Below are 18529 nucleotides of genomic sequence, written 5' to 3' on the forward strand. Positions count from 1 at the left end.
CTCCTGCCACCCCCATTGTACCCACCACCACCTCTGTGGCAGGCACATTCCCTCTTATTCTCTCTCTCCTTCTGGTTGTTATGGTTTGCAATATAGGTACTAAGCGGTCATCATGTTTGGTCCATAGTCTACTTTCAGCATGCAACTACCATCCCAAGCAAGCCCTCCAACCATCACTTACTTAGTGGTCCCTTCTCTATCAGCTGCCTTTTCCCCCAGCACATAAGATCGGCTTCCAAGCTGTGGAGCAATCCTCCTGGCCCTTATCTCTACTATCCTTAGGCGTTAGTCTCCTATTATGTTACTTTATATTCCACAAGTGAGTGCATTCTATGTCTGTCTCTCTCTTTATGACTCATTTCACTTAGCATGATACTCTCCATGTCTATCCACTTGTGTGCAAATTTCATGATTTCATCCTTTCTAATAGCTGCATAGTATTCCATTGTGTAGATATACCAAAGTTTCTTTAACCAGTCATCTGTTCTCAGGCATTCAGTTTTTTCCAGATTCTGGCTATTGTAAATAGTGCTGCAATAAAACATACAAGTTTAGATGTCATTTCTACTGTACTTTTTTTGCATCTCTGGCATATTTTCCCAGAAGTGGTACTGCTGGGTCAAATGAGAGCTCAATTTATAGTTTTTTAAGAAACGTCCATATTGTTCTCCAAAAAGAAATAAGCCTCTGTTTAAGTGGATGGAGAACCCTGAGGACAGTTGGTGAACACATTATAACACAGTGGGTACCAGGAGAGCAGAGACAGAATCACTCACACAGCCAATCAGCAGGCACCTTAACCAACAGAGCAAAGTCACCACAGTTTCCTAGTCTAGTTATCCCTATGTTACCCTCTACATCTTCAAGAACCAAAACTTTTTTATTCTGTCCTTTCCTGGTGCAGAACCTAATGGACAAGTAATCACTCTCTGGGAAAAAGTTCTCGGGTTTAATTAAATTCAATTCCTCTCTAGAGAACAGGCAATGGTGGAGGGATGGGCACTCGATCATTATATGACTGAAATGTAAGCACAAAATTTGTTAAGTCTGTAACTGTACCTCACGGTAATTCATTAAAAATTAAAAATTAATAAATAAATAAATTTTTAACTGGATGGTAAAAAAAATTCAATCCCTCTCTTTTCAGTCCTTATTATTAGGAGGTCCTCGGAGACTGGACTAACGAGGAACACTGGCTCTCACCCAGAGTCCTGTGATTGATCCCTCAAGGCCCTGGAGGAGTAATAAGGACTCAGCCCCGCAGCTCTGGGGGTTACTTCTCTCTAAAGCTCCTACCTGCGTCCCCTTTCACCATCATCGCCTGTGCAAGTTCATGCCTGATTTCGCCTTCCTGCCCATCCGGGAGCCTCAGCTCTCATTCCTCATGAGGGAGGAAAGAGCCGGGGGCCCCAGCTCCAAGCATGAGCCAGCAGAGACCCAGCAGAGACCAGTGAGTGCTGATGGGGGGTGCTGGGTGGGGGAGGCTGGTCCTGAAATTTCTCTCCTAATCCGTAAAGTGGGACCTGGAGGCAGACATGGGGGTCACCACGGGCATTGTTTCCATTGCAAACACACGTGTTTGCTTTTCCTATTTGGGTGATTCAGATCTCTCATGAAGAATCCTGTTCTCCCTGCCAATATATCCAGCTTCTGTTGGAATTTCCTGATGAACGAAAAATAAATAAATAAACCATCAAGAATCTGTCCCAAGGGGCTGGAGCAATAGCACAGTGAGCAGGGCGTTTGCTTTGTACTTGGCCAATCCGGGTTCGATTTCCAGCAACCCATATAGTCTCCCGAGCACCACCAGGAATAATTCCTGAGTACATGAGCTAGGAGTAATCCCTGTACATCTCAAAAAAAAAAGAATCTGTGCCAATTACACTCAAATGTTCATAGCTCTGCTGATGTTCATCATTATGATAAGAAGGGGAGTAGCAACAACATCCCAACTTGTTATCAATATTTTCCTCTGACAGACTTTGATGATGATATTGTGCAATTTTGCACTTTTCTTTGTTTTACACTTTTGCAAAATCAGTGATGACATGGGTGGGCAGCTTTATCTGGCTTAAGTGGACATTTAGAACTGAAAAAAAGAATATGTAATTTTTTTCCCTACTGCCTCAACAATGTTTTGTAGGAGTGTGAATTTTCTTACGTTTTAGTGGTACAATGTTTCCACACCACCATTTATGAATTTGCCAGATTCTAGGATAAAAAAACAGGAGACGGAGCCTGCATGGACCTGAGCAGGCCCAAGTTGTGTCCTGACAACTCAACCTTCATGGTCCTTTCCCAGGTCTGTCCAAGTTCAGTGTCTGCAGGAAAACAACCTGGTGGCGTCCATTAGCAACTCCGCTCCATCTACACAGTGTGGGCGTGGTGCAGTGACTAAGACAAACCCTGCATTGAAAAATTCTACTGTGCTGTAGTGACAGCACAACGGGTAGGGCATTTGCCTTGCACATAGCCGACCTGGGTTCAATTCCCAGCATCCCATATGGTCCCCTTGAACACCGCCAGGGGTGATTCGTGAGTGCATGAGCCAGGAGTAACCCCTGAGCATCACCAGGAATGACCCAAAAAGAAAAAAGAAAGAAAAAGAAGAAGAAAAACTCATGAACACAACCAATTTTCGTGAGTTCAAAGGAACACACTTGGACAATATGTCTGCCATATGTGGCATACCTTTGTTCCTGTGAATTCCCATCTTTGTAATTCTCTTTTCTCTGTGTGTGATGCTCAGGTCTGTAGCCAGGTTTGACAGCTGATGTTGATGATGTGGGAGTCAAATGATTGGAATTGGCAGAGTCCTGGGGATACGGGGTCATTAATTCAGGATCTGACTCTGCAGGCAAATAGAGCCATTACTGAGTTCAAGGGCAGGGCACTCAGCTCAGCCATGAAACATTGAGATGGCAGTGGGGGGACTTATCATCTTGGTGGCAAATATATGACAACTTGCTTTGTGTAGAGGTAAAGAAAGAGAGCTCACGGGGTGGGGGGACATCAGGGGGAGGTGCTCCATCCGAGGTCAAAGGCATTGCCAGAATGGTTTATGGCTCAGAGACTGAATGTTCAATGTCCACTACTGGGGCTTTGAGAATTCAAGAGGTTTTGCAATGGGGCTTGGAGCAGGAGGAGAGTCACCTTGTACAGGCAGGTAGGTTTATTTTTCCTCTAACTGATCTTTAATTAAATTCCATTATTTGTCTTCTACAAATTGTGTCTGTAAATTTGGAGTTGAAATGAGGTAAGTGGCATTCCTCTGTTTCAGGTATTTTCTTTCTCTCCCATGGTCAAGGTTTCTATTCTTTCTATTTCCTTGTTATACAGATTTTCATTTGGTCCCAAGGTATGTGTCCAAGGAGGGTCACTCACTTTCTCTCTCTCTCTCTCTGCCTCTCTGTCTCTCTCTCCCTCTCGCTCTCTCTCGCGCGCGCTCTCTCACTCTCTCTCTTGCTCTCTCTCACTCTCTCTCGCTCTCTCAATCTCTCTCTTGCTCACTCTCTCTCACTCCAGTTTACAAATTTATTTCTCCCGTATGCTTGAATTCAGGTTCTTCAGTGTTAAACACCTTCTCGAGGATAATGTCGTTCAGATGATGTGTGTCACCTCAGCTTCAATCAGGTTTGAATTGAAACTTTTCCTGTGTCCCAACAAGAATCTTGTCTCTATAATATTCTAATCTGGACATTTCTTGTGACAAATCCATGACAGCAGTATCAGATTGTGTTTGCAAATGTTTGCTCATGTCAACTTAGCTTCTTAGCAAGACAAAGCACAGCACACTGAGAAGAAAATAGAAGTTCATCTATGAATTTGGCGAGCAAAGAGAACCTTCTGAGATTCTTTGAATTAGCAGAAATGTACAGAAATCACATGGTTTGTCTTCCTTAACATAGTCATGATGCTAAGAGTTCAGTTTTTCTGCATAGATGCAATGGCTCTTGCCACAGAAAATAGAAAATATTTTCTATTTCTATAGAAATATATATTTCTATATATTTATATTCTATAGAAATTCTATAGAAATTTATATTTCTATTTCTATAGAAATATATATTTCTATATATTTATATTCTATAGAAATTCTATAGAAATATATAGGGCTGGAGCGATAGCACAGCGGGTAGGGCGTTCGCCTTACAAGCGGCCAACATGGCTGACCCGAGTTCGATTCCTCCGCCCCTCTCGGAGAGCCCAGCAAGCTACCGAGAGTATTCGATATGCCAGACACAGTAACAACAAAGTCTCCAATGGAGACGTTACTGGGCCCGCTCGAGCAAATCGACAATCAACGGGAGGGCCTTTTTTATTTATGTAGAGATAAATCACAGTTGCATATACAATTCTAGAGTTGAAATTGATTAATAACAGAAATACTATGAAAATCAATCAGTATAAAAAAATAAATTTTATGTGAAAATTATATCACCGGGTACTTAAGTCCTTGTCTGGGAATTGGCAATGTTGTTTGTTCTAGTTGACCATTCTGTGTTATTGTTTTTGTTTGTTGAGTTTAGTTGACTTCTATGTTACTTCCCATCTAATTCGGTGTGCTCCTAGGGGGCTGGAGCGATAGCACAGCGGGTAGGGCACTTGCCTTGCACGCGGCCAACCCGGGTTTGATTCCCAGCATCCTATATGGTCCCCTTAGCACCACCAGGGGTGGTTCCTGAGTGAAGAGCCAAGAGTAACCCCTGTGCATCGCCGGGTGTGATCCAAAACTTTTTTTAATTTTTTTAAAAATTAAAAAAAAACATAATTTGGTGTGCTTCTACTGGAATTTCAATACTGAGAAATTTAGTGTCCTGCAACCTTATATGCAGCCGCCATGAAGTCCAGAGACTTTATGATCTTTGGGCTGGATGCCAGAGTACCTGAAATTACTTGCCATTTGGCATCTTTGTAGAGAGTATTAGTGAAGCAGTGAGCTGAGTCCGTAGCGTGGCTGTAGAAGTGGGGTGTGGATGCAGCTTCTGTGACTTCGGCACAGCAGGTACTTGGCCCACCAACATCCTGAGGAAGCCCCAGATTTTTCAGCCGTGAGGACGTTTGTCCATGAATTTTAACTTCTTGACTTGCATCTTCTCAGAGATTTAGTCAGAAATCAGTAATGCAAGCACAGGTGGGTGAGTCGGCATCAAAAATAAATTCTTTAAATGAAAATATTTGACCCTTTTCTGATAAAGAGGCAGGTTGGAGGGTGGGAGGAAACTCGGGGCTGGTGGTGGGATTGGTGTTGGAGTATTGTAGCCTTAAAACGCTATTATGAACAAATTTGTAAATCATGGGGACTTAATAAAAATGTGTTTTGAGATAACATTATTTATTCAGGTGCTAACAAAGACTTGCTATTTCAGTATATTGCTACTCAGTATATTCAGTATTTTGCAAACTGATTACAATGAACTTCTAGTTAACTAGGAGCACTATAATAATTGTAATGATTTTGTTCTCATGGAAACATTTAAGGCAGGGGAATATTCTATCCTTACAATAGAATATAATGAATATTCCATACAATATAATAAATATTCCAATGTTCATTATAACAATATTTACTTTTAAGGATACTCAGAATATGTCTAATCCCTATTGTTTATTTTATGTCTATGTGCGTTTGGGCCACCCATCACGATTGCTAAAGAACTGCTTCTGACTCAGTGCTCAGTGATCCCCATTGGAGAGCACAGGGGACCAGGAGTGTCAAACACTGAACCTGACCCTCAGAATTTTTCAAATCATGTAATACAGCTCTCTGAGCAATATTCTCTTCCTCACATACATTTAGCTCAGTTTTTCTTAAATTAAAAAACATCCAGAAAGATTAAGATAAAATTAAACACAAAACAGTTCTAAGAGAATGTTTATCACAACCAGTAAATATAGCAAAAATAACGGTGAGGACATAAGTTTAGTTTCTGAGATCGGAGCTATAGTACAGTGGGTAGGGCATTTGCCTTGCACACAGCAGACCCAGGTTCGATCCCCGGCATCCTATATGGTCCCCCGAGCACCACCAGGAGTGATTCCTGAGTGCAGAGCCAGAAGTAACCCCTGAGCATCACTGGGTGTGACACAAAAAGCAAAACATAAGTAAATAAGTTTAGTTACTGCACTTATATATTACTTATGGACAAACTTGCAGGCTATTGAATGTAGCCTGCCCACAGGGCAGAGTCTGGCAAACTCCCCGTGGCGTACCAAATATGCCAAATACCAGTAACAATGATGGGTCTCATTCTCCTAAAGAGCCTTGAATATAATCTCAGGGCTAGGATGAAAGAGACGTTACTGGGGCCTGCTCGAGGCAATCGACGAATAACAGGATGATATATTACTTAAAAACAGAATATAGAGACAGTGAGGAGAGATTATATAACTAAACCCATACTCATATTTCCCTCCACAAGGTGTCTCTGCTCCGTGGACCCACACAATGGAACAGGGTCAGTGGAATTCCTCCTTCTGGGGCTCTCAGATGACCCACAAGTCCAATTTGTCATCTTCTGCCTCTTCCTGTCCATGTACCTGGTCACCATCACGGGGAACCTGCTCATCATCCTGGCCATCACCTCTGACCCCCACCTGCACACGCCCATGTACTTCTTCCTCTCCATCCTGTCCACGGCTGACATTGGCTTTACCTCCACCACGGTGCCAAAGATGATTTGGAACATTCACACTCGGAGCAGAGCCATCTCTCACGCAGACTGTTTGGTACAGTTGACTTTTTTTTATCTTTTTGGTTGTTTGGACAGTGCCATTCTAGCTGTGATGGCTTATGATCGCTTTGTGGCCATCTGCCACCCCCTGCACTACCCCATCATCATGAACCCCCACCTCTGTAGCCTGCTGCTTCTGGCGTCTGTTTGCATCAGCCTGATGGAGTCCCAGGTGCATTGCTTGATGATGTCACAGCTCACCTTCTGCACCCGCGTGGAAATTCCTCATTTCTTCTGTGACCTTCCTCAACTCCTCAGTCTATCTTGTGGGGATACCTCCATGGACAACATGTTAATGTATATTTTAGCTACTATTTTTGGGGGAGTGCCAGTCTCAGGGATGCTGTACTCTTATTTCAGAATCGTGTCCTCTGTTCTGAGAATCTCGTCCACGGGAGGGAGATACAAAGCCTTCTCCACCTGTGGCTCTCACTTGACTGTTGTTTGCTTATTTTATGGGACAGCTTTTGCGGTGTACCTCAGCTCTGCTGTCTCCCATTCTCCCAGGAAGGTAGCAGTGTCTTCTGTGGTGTACACAACTATTGTCCCCATGCTGAACCCCTTCATCTACAGCCTGAGAAACAAGGACATCAACAGAGCCTTCCAGAAGCTTCTCAGTAGAAAACCTTAATTTTTTTTTCCTTTTGGGGTCACACCCAGCAATGCTTAGGGGTTATTCCTGGCTCTGAACTCAGTAATTACTCCTGGCAGTGCTTGGGGGGACCGTATGGGATGCCAGAGATCGAACCCAGGTCAGCTGCATGCAAGGCAAAATGCCCTACCCACTGTGCTATCACTCTGGTCCCCGAAAACCCATTATGCTTATAGTTTTCTTTCTGACCACAGGATTATAGTGAGTGTAAAATAAACCATCTGAAATCAGCAATGAAGACTCCTTGTCAATAATTTTATAACTCTTTAATATCTCTTATTGTCCTGAAAATTGCTTATTGTAGCTCATCTTTTGCAGTTTCAGGTAATACTATGGAATCATGTCTATTATCAATGAGACTGCACCATTGAAATCAATCAACCCTCAGAATCAACTAGACATCATTTGATATGCAGAATTGTCCTTTGAAATATAAATATGCATAACAGTTATTCACTGGGCTGGAGCGATAGCACAGTGGTAGGGCGTTTGCCTTGCACGCAGCCAACATGGCCGACCCGAGTTCGATTCCTCCACCCCTCTCGGAGAGCCCGGCAAGCTACGAGAGTATCTCGCCCACACGGCAGAGCCTGGCAAGCTCCCCGTGACGTATTCGATATGCCAAACACAGTAACAACAAAAGTCTCCAATGGAGACGTTACTGGGCCCGCTCGAGCAAATCGATGAACAACCGGAGGACAGTGACAGTTATTCACTATTTTTATGGTCCATGTCTATTTTCATCTGTGTTTACTCTGATCAAATGTAAATGAAACTTGTTATGTGAGAAGACACAAGTTAATGTTCTTAATCACATGTTCATGTATAAAAGCTAAGGGCAGTTGTTGACTATATAGTACCCCTGTTAGAGATAGTGAATGACCTCATATGAAAAACAAATTTCATTTTTCTTGTTCCTTTCTCAAAGATTAGCTGCGCATAATATTACCTGAGGGTCTGTCTCAGGACTCTCAATTCTCCTCTATTGGTTTGATCGTGTCCTTCTTCCAGCACCACAGTTTGCTTTACTATAACTCTATAGTATATTTTGAGACGGGGGAAAGAAAACTGTTCCATTTTTTTTCCTAAGACTGTTTTGACTATTGGAATGGGAGGAAGTGTATAAATTTCCAAGAATAGTATAAATTTACATTTAAAAAACTGTGGGGGGGGGGCTGGAGCAATAGCACAGCAGGTAGGGCACTTGCCTTGCATGCGGCAGACCCAGGCTCAATTCCCAGAATCCCATATGGTCCCCCGAGCACCGCCGGTAGTAATTCCTGAGTACAGAGACAAGAGTAACCCCTGTGCATCGCCGATTGTAACCCAAAAAGCAAAAAATAAAAATAAATTAAATAAATAAAACTATGGTACCCACAATGGACTGTTATTTGTCTACAAGAAAAGGTGAATTTTTATTCTGAAGCAAAAGTACAGTGGGCAAGGCACTTGCCTTGCATACAGTCAACCCAATTTCTTTTTTTTTTAATCATTCTAAGAAGCCTCAAGGTGAAGGCATTTATTTTTTAATTGAATCACTGTGAGATACAGTTACAAAGCTTTCATGATTGAGTTTCAGTCGTACAATGATCAAACACCTAACTCTCCACCAGTGCACATTTCTCTACCCTACCCCACCCCATCTCGCCTCTATGGCAGACAATTTTCTTCTTACTCTCTACTTTGGGGCATTATGATTTGTAATACAGAAACTAAGAGGCCATCATGTTGGGTCTTTATCTACTTTCAGCACACATCTCCCATCCTGAGCGATCCCTCCGACCTCCATTGACTTAGTGACTCCTTCTCTATTCTGGCTACCTTCTCCCCCAGCTCATAAGGCAGGCTTCCAATCATGGAGCAATATTCCTGGCCCTTGTCTCTACTGTTCTAGGGTGTTAGTCTCATATTATGCTATTTTATATTCCACAAATGAGTGCAGAGTCTCCTGCCCCCGCGCCTGGCTCTCCTCGCCAGGGCCCCTTGGAGGGAGGCGGGTTGAGTTTCCCTCCCCGCCCCGAGCAGAGCCCCGGCAGAGCCCCGAAGACCTCCAGAACCAGCCACAACCATGCTGAGACCACTCTCCACACGCATGAAGGTTCCAGCAGAGGAATAAAGGCATGCGGGTCCCAGGGCTGAGATCTCCAAGCCTGCTCGGATTGGGGCTGAGCATCCTCCAGCCAGATCCTCCATCTTCCAGTAGGCGGAGGTCACACCCACCAACTGCCCCCCATCACTGTGTAATCCCATCAACGGCCAGACCCAGAGACTATAAAATCCAGCTCCCAGAAGCATGTGGCCACGAATGTGGCCACGTGACATCTTATTATCTCATTCTTGCTTTGACAACCTGGCAGGCTACCGAGTGTAGCCTGCCCATGCGACAGAGTCTGGCAAACTTCCTGTGGCGTACCCAATATGCCAAATACCAGTAACAATGATGGTCTCATTCTCCTAACCCTGAAAGAGCCTCGAATGTGGCACTTTTTATAATCTCAGGGCTAGGACAAAGGAGACGTTACTGGTGCCGGCTCGAGGGAATCGACGAACAACAGGATGATTGTGATTGTGATTGTGAGTGGTCATTCTATGTCTGTCCCTCTCTGACTCAATTCACTTAGCATAATATTCTCCATGTCCATCCACTCATAAGCAAATTTCATGACTTCATCTTTCCTAACAGCTGCACAGTATTCCATTGTGTAGATGTACCATAGTTTCTTCAACCAGGTTCTTAACCACAGGTAGTTTCCAGATTCTGGCTATTGTGAACAGTGCTGCAATGAACATACAGATGCTGATGTCATTCCTACTGTGCTTTTTTGCACCCCCAGGATATATTCTCAGAAGTGGAATTACTGAGTCATATGGAAGCTTAATTTCCAGTTTTATGAGGAATGCCCATATTGTTTTCCATAGAGGCTGGACCAGTTGGTAGTCCCACCAACAATGAAAGAGAGTCTCTTTCTCCCAACATGTGTGCCATGGCTGAGTCAACCCAATTTCAATCCCTGGCATTTCATGTGGTCCCCAGAGTCCTTCTACAAATGACCACTGAGTGAATAACCAGGAGTGACTCCTGAGCAATTCTAGGTATGACCTAAAAACAAAACAAAACAGAGAAAAAGTGTAATTATGGCAGTTTGCTACTACATACCTGGATCGGAAAACTATCATGCTGAGTTAAGTTAGAAAAAAAGGAACAGATGGTGAATGAGCTCTTTCATATGTAGATTAAAAAGTGCAACAATTTATCCCAATAAAGTCAATTGGATTGCAACATTCAGTCTCTGGCTATCAGAATTCAATCATAGAGAAACAAACTCACAAGGACTGTCCAAGCTTTAGGGTCACCTGGGAAGCCACGAGTGAACTCACGGGTTGGCCATTTATTCAATAAAATATCTCTTCTCCACTGTGACTCCCAACACATAAGCCTTTGTTTAAGCTGACAGAAACATTGGGGACAGTTACTGAGCACATCAAAATGCAATGGGTGGGGCTGGAGCCATAGCACAGCAGGTAGGGCGTGTGCCTTGCATGCGGCCGACCCCTGTTCGATTCCCGGCATCCCATATTGTCCCTCAAGCACCGCCAGGAGTAATTCCTGAGTGCATGAGCCAGGAGTAACCCCTGTGGAATGCCGGGTGTGACCCAAAAAGCAAAAAAAAAAAAAAAAAAAGGAATGGGTACTGGAAGAGCAATGGAGGGATCTTTCACTCAGTCTATCAGCAGGCACCTTAACAGAGAGAGTAAAGTCAAGACAATTTCCCCTTCTACTTTTTTTTTTCTTTGTGGGTCACACGGGTCACACCCGGCAATGCACAGAGATTACTCCTGGCAGTGCTCAGGGGATCATATGGGATGCTGGGAATCGAACCCGGGTCGGCAAAGTGCAGGGCAAATGCCCGACCCGCTGTGCTACTGCTCCAGCCCCTCTTCTTATTTTTGCCCATGTTGCCCTCTACATCTAAAAGACTCAAAACTATTGTATTCTGTCCTTTCCTGGTACAGAACCTAAGAGGACTCTCTAGGAGCCAGGAGGCCTCATGTACAATTAAATTCAATTCCCCTCTTCTTTGTCACTTATTATTCAGAGGCCCTCAGGGACTGGGCTAACAAGAAACACCGGCTCTCATCCTGAGTCCTGTGATTGATCCCCCAAGACCATGGAGGAGTAATAAGGAGTCAGCCCCACAGCCTGGAGGGTATTTCTCAGTGAAATCCTACCTGTGTCCCCTTTCATCACCATCACCTGTGCGGGTTCATGCCTGACTTGGCCTTCCTCCCCATCCCGAGCACGGAGTCTCAGGTCTCAGCATTCATGAGGGAGAGAGCTGGGGGGCCCCAGCTCCAAGCATGAGCCAGCAGAGACCCAGCAGAGACCAGTGAGTGGGTCATGACGGGGGTGGGTGGGAAGATGGTCCCAACTCTTGTCTGCTCACCTGGGCAGGTGGGTCCTGAAGATAGACATGGGGGTGCCATGTGCCTCATTTTTGCGCAGACACATGGGGAGTCCATGTTTGCTTTTCTGTTGGGGGTCTCAGATTCCTCTTGGAGAATCCTGCTCTCCCACCAGCTACTTGACTTTGTCCAGTAGACCCGAAATGTATCTCCCCCAAACTCCTTCCCAAGAACCCCAAATGCTCATGGACTCGACAATGCTCATCATTATGATGAGTCACAATAATACCAATTTTTTTAATTTAATCATTTAAAAAAAATCACTCTGGAGGGCTGGAGCGATAGCACAGCGGGTAGGGCATTTGCCTTGCTCGCAGCTGACCCAGGTTTGATTCCCAGCATCCCATATGGTCCCCTGAGCACTGCCAGGGGTAATTCCTGAGTGCAGAGCCAGGAGAAACCCCTGTGCATTGCCGGGTGTGACCCAAAAAAAAAAAAATCACTCTGGCTTGTGATCAAAGACTTGTGACAGTCTTTGATCATATGCTGTATAGTTTAACCTTTTGCTTGTGAATGATCACACATCAGATATCTGGGCATCATTATCATTTTACAATTCAGTAATTTACAGTCAGTGAAAAAACCCTAGTGTTCTTTTATGAAAATCATATTTCTCAGAGTGTAAATCTTTCTGTTTTAGCAATACAATCTTGCCATCCCATCATTTATTAGTTTTATATAGTCCTGGCATTTTTTTAAATAGGTGAAATCAAGGGTTGGTACAACCAGTAGGACATTTTGTTGGCACGAAGCCAACCTGGGTTCAATCCTCAGTTATCCCATTCAGCAATCATTGCCAGGAATAATTCCTGAGTCCAGAGCTACCCCTGAGTATCATGACCCAAAAACAAAAAATAAGAATAAAATTAAAATTTAAAAATATTTTTAAAAATTTAAATAAATAAGAATTAAAATATATATATGTACATAGATGAAGTCAAGTTTGGACCTAAGCAGGACACCTAGAACTTTGTCCTACCATTACAATCTCCCTTTCCTTCCCCAAGTCCCTCCAAGTACACTGACTTCAAGAAAACAGCCAACTAGCATTGTGGGCTTGGTCATGGCTTAGGAAACTAAAAGTTACTTATTTTAAAACAGGGTTTGGCACTTGCCTTGGAGATGAGGAGATGACAGACCCCAGCACCCCATAAGGTCCTTAGAGCAATAATTCTTTCTCCTTTTTTTGCCATTTGGGTCACACTTGGCTATACACAGGAGTTACTTCTCACTTTGCACTCAGTAATTACTCCTGGAAGAGTTGGGGATGGGGGGAGGGGACCACATGGGATGCTGGGAATCAAACCCCAGTCAGCTGCTTGCAAGCAAACACGCTACCTGCTGTGCTATAGCTCCAGCCCCCATGAATAATTTTTGAGCACAGAGCCAGGAGAAAGCCCTCAGGGTGGCTGGGTGTGACCCAAAATTAATAAATAAATAATTAAAAATCCTTTGATTCCTTTTGATTTTCCTGACTTCACAGGAACACAGTTTGCATTACATCTTCCAGGTACTGTGGGACTTTTGTGCCTGTGATTTTTATTGTCTTGCATCATTATTCATGATAATATTTTTAAAAATACTAATTTATCACTTCCCTGCAAATCTTCTTCCCAGAGTGAGTTTAATTTAACCCCGAGGAAAGGGTTATGTTAAAACTCAAATTCGTAACCAAACTGATGGCAGATGTTAACAATGGAACTGCTGTTTAAAATGAACATCTAGGGCCAGAGTGATAGCACAGCAGGTAGGGCATTTGCCTTGCACGGGGACGACCCAGGCTCAATCCCCGGTATCCCATATGGTGCCCGAGCACCGCCAGGAGGAATTCTTGAGTGCAGAGCCAGGAGTAAGCCCTGAGCATCGCTGGGTGTGACCCCAAAAGCAAAAAAGAAAAAAATGTTTGATGGAATGGACATCTACCTGTTTGGTGGGTTAAAAGCCACTGGAGAGATGTGGGTCTGCATGGGATGGCGTGGGAGGAGTCTTGAGTCCACAGAGGTACAGCATCATAGCTGACTTAAGTGGCAGGACTCTATGCTACTTCATGCAACATTAATGGTTAAGAGGGAAAGCTTATATATTGAATGACAAGGAACATCCAAAGGGTCCTGTGTAAAAGGAAAAGCATACTGGAGATGACAAATGAGCAGATTAGTAGGGTTTTTTTCCTCTCAATGCCAAGGATAAGACCATTTTCACTTAGAGTTCAAGGGTATAGACCCAGAGTAATGGTACAGCAGGCACCCGGATTGGATCCGCAGCAGATAGCCCATGTGGTCTCCCAAGCCCACTAGGAGTGACCCCTGAGAGCAAAACTAAGAATTCCCTAAAGCACCCTGGGAGTAACAAGAAAATAATAAATTTCAAGGGTACAAGTGTACAATGACCACCATTGGGTTCTTGAGAATTGCAGATGGTGTTGCAATGGAGAATTTAACCAAGATAATAGGCCCGATGATCAAGGCAAGGTATGTATATCTGTCATCTGATTTTATGATTAAAAGCATTTGATTTATTTTTCACCTTTTTTATGAAAGAGTTCCAGTATGGTAAGGGGTATGCCTCTGTTTTGTTTTGTTTTGTTTTTCTCTCCCAAACCAGGTTTATCTTTTCTATTTGTTATACTTACATGTATATGTCTCTCTCTCTCTTTCTCTCTCGCTTTCATTTTCCTTTCAGGCACTATGTACAGGGCATAACATAGGGCATTTGCCTTACATGTGGGAGTAATTACAGAGTGCAGAGTCAGGAATAACTCTCAAGCATCATCAGGTAGCCCCCCCAAATTAATTAATTTAACTAATTAATTAAAACTTGAGGAAGATAATATGATTTCACCTGAAGTTGACTAACAACGCTCTGTTATTTCTGTATACTTCAAAAGGATCACCTCAAATATTGCCCTTTCCATGAACCACCATATAAATCTTGCACAGATTCTGTTGTGATAGCCTCAGACTACTGGTGTCCACACTTTCAGGAAACGTCAAACCAGTATCATTGCAACCCAGAATTCTTTTTTTTTTTTTGCTTTTGGGTCACACCCGGCGATGCACAGGAGTTACTCCTGGTTCAAGCACGCAGGAATTATTCCTGGCGGTGCTCGGGGGACCATATGGGATGCTGGGAATCGAACCTAGGTCAGCTGCATGCAAGGCAAATGCCTTACCCGCTGTGCTATTGCTCCAGCCCCACAACCCAGGATTCTTAACTCTAGTTCTCATGGTATATAAATAGCCACTGAATTCTTTTTTTTCTATACAGAGAATTCAGACTTTCTTCACAACTATCCCAACTGTTGGGCAGAGAGAGATGAGTGATGACACAGTTTTAAGTTTTGACAGAATGGAATGAGGGATGTGACTCTTGATAGAATACTTGTTTTGCAGGTGTCAGGCTTCTTCACACAACTGTTGGCAGGGACTGGAGTGATGGCACAGAAGTTAGGACACTTGTCTTATATGCAGCCAACCTGGGTTTGATCCCCAGCACCCTCAAACTCTGTCACTGTCCTCCCGTTGTTCATCAATTTGTTACAAGTGGGCCCAGTAACGTTTCCATTTTTTGAGACTTATTGTTACTGTGTTTGGCATATTGAATACCTCATGGGTAGCTTGCCAGGCTTTGCTTGCGGGCAAGATACTCTCGGTAGCTTGCTGGGCTCTCCGAGAGGGGCGGAGGAATCGAACCCGGCTCAGCTGGGCTGGCTGCATGCAAGGCAAACGCCCTACCGCTGTGCTATCGCTCCAGCCCACCCTCAAACTCTTTTTTTTTTTTTGGCTTTTTGGATCACACCGGCGATGCTCAGGGGTTACTCCTGGCTCTGTACTCAGGAATCACTCCTGACGGTGCTCAGGGGACCATATGTGATGTGCTGGGGGACGAACCCAGGTCAGCCATGTGCAAGGCAAACATCCTGCCCACTGTACTATTGCTCCCATCCTTCAGAAGTCATTTCTGAGTGTGGAAGAAGGAATAACCCCTAAGCAACACCAGGCATGGCCCCAAAAAAACAAAAATTCATTCATTCCATTGTTAGCATCAGATATAAGTAAACAATGGTGATGAGACAATAGAACCAGAGACTGTATTGAGGTTTTCATAAATAGGTATGCAAAGAATATTAATTGGCCTTTATTGGAGTAAAAACTATCCCGTATTAGTTTATTTTTGTAGAATATATTTTTTATTTTATTTGGTTTTCAGGCCACACCTGGTAGTGCTCAGGACTTAATCCTGGGTATGCACTCAGATATCACACTCAGCAGGGCTCAGGTGACATATGAGGTGATAAAGATTGAACTGGGGTCTATTGCATACAAGATAAACACCTTACCCACTGTACTATCTCTCTGGTCCCCAGAAATTCTTTTTGGCTTTTTGGGTCACACCCAGTGATACTCAGGGGTCACTCCTGGTTCTGCACTCAGGAGTTACTCCTGGCAGTGCTTAGGGTACTTCTGGGATGCCAGGGATCAAAACCAGGTCGGCTGTGTGCAAGGCAAATGCCCTGGGTCCGCCATGTGCAAGAGAAATGCCCTAGCCACTGTAATATCACTCCAGACCTCTAGAATTTTTTTAAATTCCTAAAATATTTTTTAAATGGAGAATCAGAATATATCTTAGTCCCCAATTATAAAGTATTGGACAGCTATTTAGCATTAATTTACAGTTTTAGTACATTTTAAGTATTATTCTACTAGTGCTGTCATTTCAAATGAATGACTATTGAAATAGGAAGATCGATCAAAGTGAATGAGAAAAAATGTTTTAAGAATATTTGTTATGGGCCAGAGCAATAGTACAGTGGGTAGGGCATTTACCTTGCATGTGGTTGACCCGGGTTCGATCCCCAGCATCCCATATGTTCTCCCCAGTACCGCCAGGAGTAACCCCTGAGCATCGCCGGGTGTGACCCAAAAATAAAAAAAAAGAATATTTATCACAACCAAGAAACATGGATAAAAATGGATAGAACTCAAGGTCAATTACTTTTTTTTTCAAGCACCCAGCGATGCTCAGGGGTTACTCCTGGCTCTGCACTCAGGAATTACTCCTGGCGGTGCTCGGGGGACCATATAACATGCTAGGGATCAAACACAGGTCGACCACAGGCAAAGGCAAATACCCTCCCCGCTGTACTATGACTCCAGCCCCTCAATGACTTTTTTAATTTCTTAAATCAAGTCTACAGACCCAGTAATGGAGCCCTGTTTGTGTACACCCGCTCTTATTTATTTCTCACAAGATGTCTCTGCACCGTGAACCCACACAATGAAACAGGGGCCGTGGAATTCCTCCTCCTGGGTCTCTCAGATGATCCCAAAATCCAGCCCCTCCTCTTCGGTCTCTTCCTGTCCATGTACCTGGTCACCATCACCGGGAACCTGCTCATCATCCTGGCTGTCAGCTCTGACCCCCGCCTGCACACGCCCATGTACTTCTTCCTCTCTAACTTGTCCCTGAGTGATATTGGTTTTACCTCCACCACCATCCCAAAGATGATCTGGGACCTTCACACTCGGCATCGAATCATCCCTCATGCCGGCTGCCTGGTGCAGTTGTCTGTTTTTGCCTTTTTTGCCTCTTTGGACAGTTTGCTTCTCACCGTGATGGCCTATGACCGCTTTGTGGCCATCTGCCATCCCCTGCACTACCCCGTCATCATGAACCCCCACCTCTGTAACACCCTAGCACTGGGATCGGTCATTGTGACTCTCTTGAATTCCCAGGTGCACTGTTGGATGATGCTACCACTGACCTTTTGCACCCGTGTGGAAATCCCTCACTTCTTCTGTGACCCCCCTCAACTCCTCAGGTTCGCCTGTGACAATATCTCCACCAATAACCTATTAATATATGTTATTGGTGCCATCTTTGGTGGCATACCATTCTTAGGGATCCTGTACTCTTATACAAGAATTGTGTCCTCTGTTTTGAGAGTCTCGTCCACAGTGGGGAGGTCCAAAGCCTTCTCCACCTGTGGCTCTCACCTGTCCGTTGTTTGCTTATATTATGGAACGGGTCTTGGGGTGTACCTCAGCTCAGCTGTGTCCCATTCTCCCAGGAAGGGGGCAGTATCCTCAGTGGTGTATACAATGATTGTCCCCATGCTGAACCCCTTCATCTATAGCCTTAGAAACAAGGACATCAAAAAGGCCTGCCAGAAGCTTCTCAATAAGACAGCATAATCTTTTGATAGAGCAATAGCACAGCGGGTAGGGTGTTTGCCTTACACACGGCCAACCTGGGTTGGATTCCCAGCATCCCATAAGGTCCCCCGAGCACCGCCAGGAGTAATTCCTGAGTGCAGAGCCAGGAGTAACCCCTGTACATTGACAGGTGCGACCCAAAAAGCAAAAAAAAAAAAAGACAACATAATCTCCATGTTTATTTTACCATTAGAGAATGGTTGCAAATCCAATCACCTGGAAATGACACTGAGATTTCTAAACTCCTCGTTTTTGTAACAGAATATTACATATCTCTATGTACAACTATCTGAAAATTGTTAAATTGCTTGCTTTTGCTCTTTTTGTTTATTTTTGTTTGTTAGCTTGCTTGCTTTTGCTTTAGGACCACACCTCAGCAGTGCTCAGGGGTGACTCCTGGCTCTGCACTCAGGAATTCCTCCTGGAGATTCAGAGACCATATGGGATGCCGGGGATCAAATCCA

General features: G+C 44.0%; 2 protein-coding genes across 2 annotated transcripts; both read left to right on the forward strand.

The window, feature by feature from the left end:
* The first annotated feature begins 3251 nt into the window (after positions 1 to 3251).
* On the forward strand, positions 3252 to 7588 carry LOC130022524 (olfactory receptor 18-like). Its single transcript, XM_056113286.1, has 3 exons — positions 3252 to 3256; positions 6423 to 7351; positions 7581 to 7588. The coding sequence occupies exons 1-3, from the start codon at positions 3252 to 3254 to the stop codon at positions 7586 to 7588; spliced, it is 942 nt and encodes a 313-aa protein (XP_055969261.1).
* A 6647-nt stretch (positions 7589 to 14235) lies between these two features.
* LOC130022525 (olfactory receptor 18-like) lies at positions 14236 to 18044 on the forward strand. The gene is made up of 2 exons (XM_056113288.1): positions 14236 to 14321; positions 17102 to 18044. Exons 1-2 carry the CDS (start codon positions 14236 to 14238, stop codon positions 18042 to 18044), a joined length of 1029 nt encoding a protein of 342 aa, XP_055969263.1.
* Positions 18045 to 18529: the final 485 nt, after the last annotated feature.

This window comes from Sorex fumeus, unplaced genomic scaffold (assembly GCF_029834395.1).
Source record: "Sorex fumeus unplaced genomic scaffold, SorFum_2.1 ptg000019l, whole genome shotgun sequence".
Taxonomy (NCBI): Eukaryota; Metazoa; Chordata; class Mammalia; order Eulipotyphla; family Soricidae; genus Sorex; species Sorex fumeus.

What these genes read in the sequence shown, in the direction of transcription:
- LOC130022525 (XM_056113288.1), top strand. Translation starts at nt 14,236, where the DNA reads ATGACCACCATTGGGTTCTTGAGAATTGCAGATGGTGTTGCAATGGAG. An exon ending in GGCCCGATGATCAAGGCAAG is followed by an intron (nt 14,322 to 17,101) that starts GTATGTATATCT and finishes ATTTCTCACAAG; the next exon opens with ATGTCTCTGCACCGTGAACC.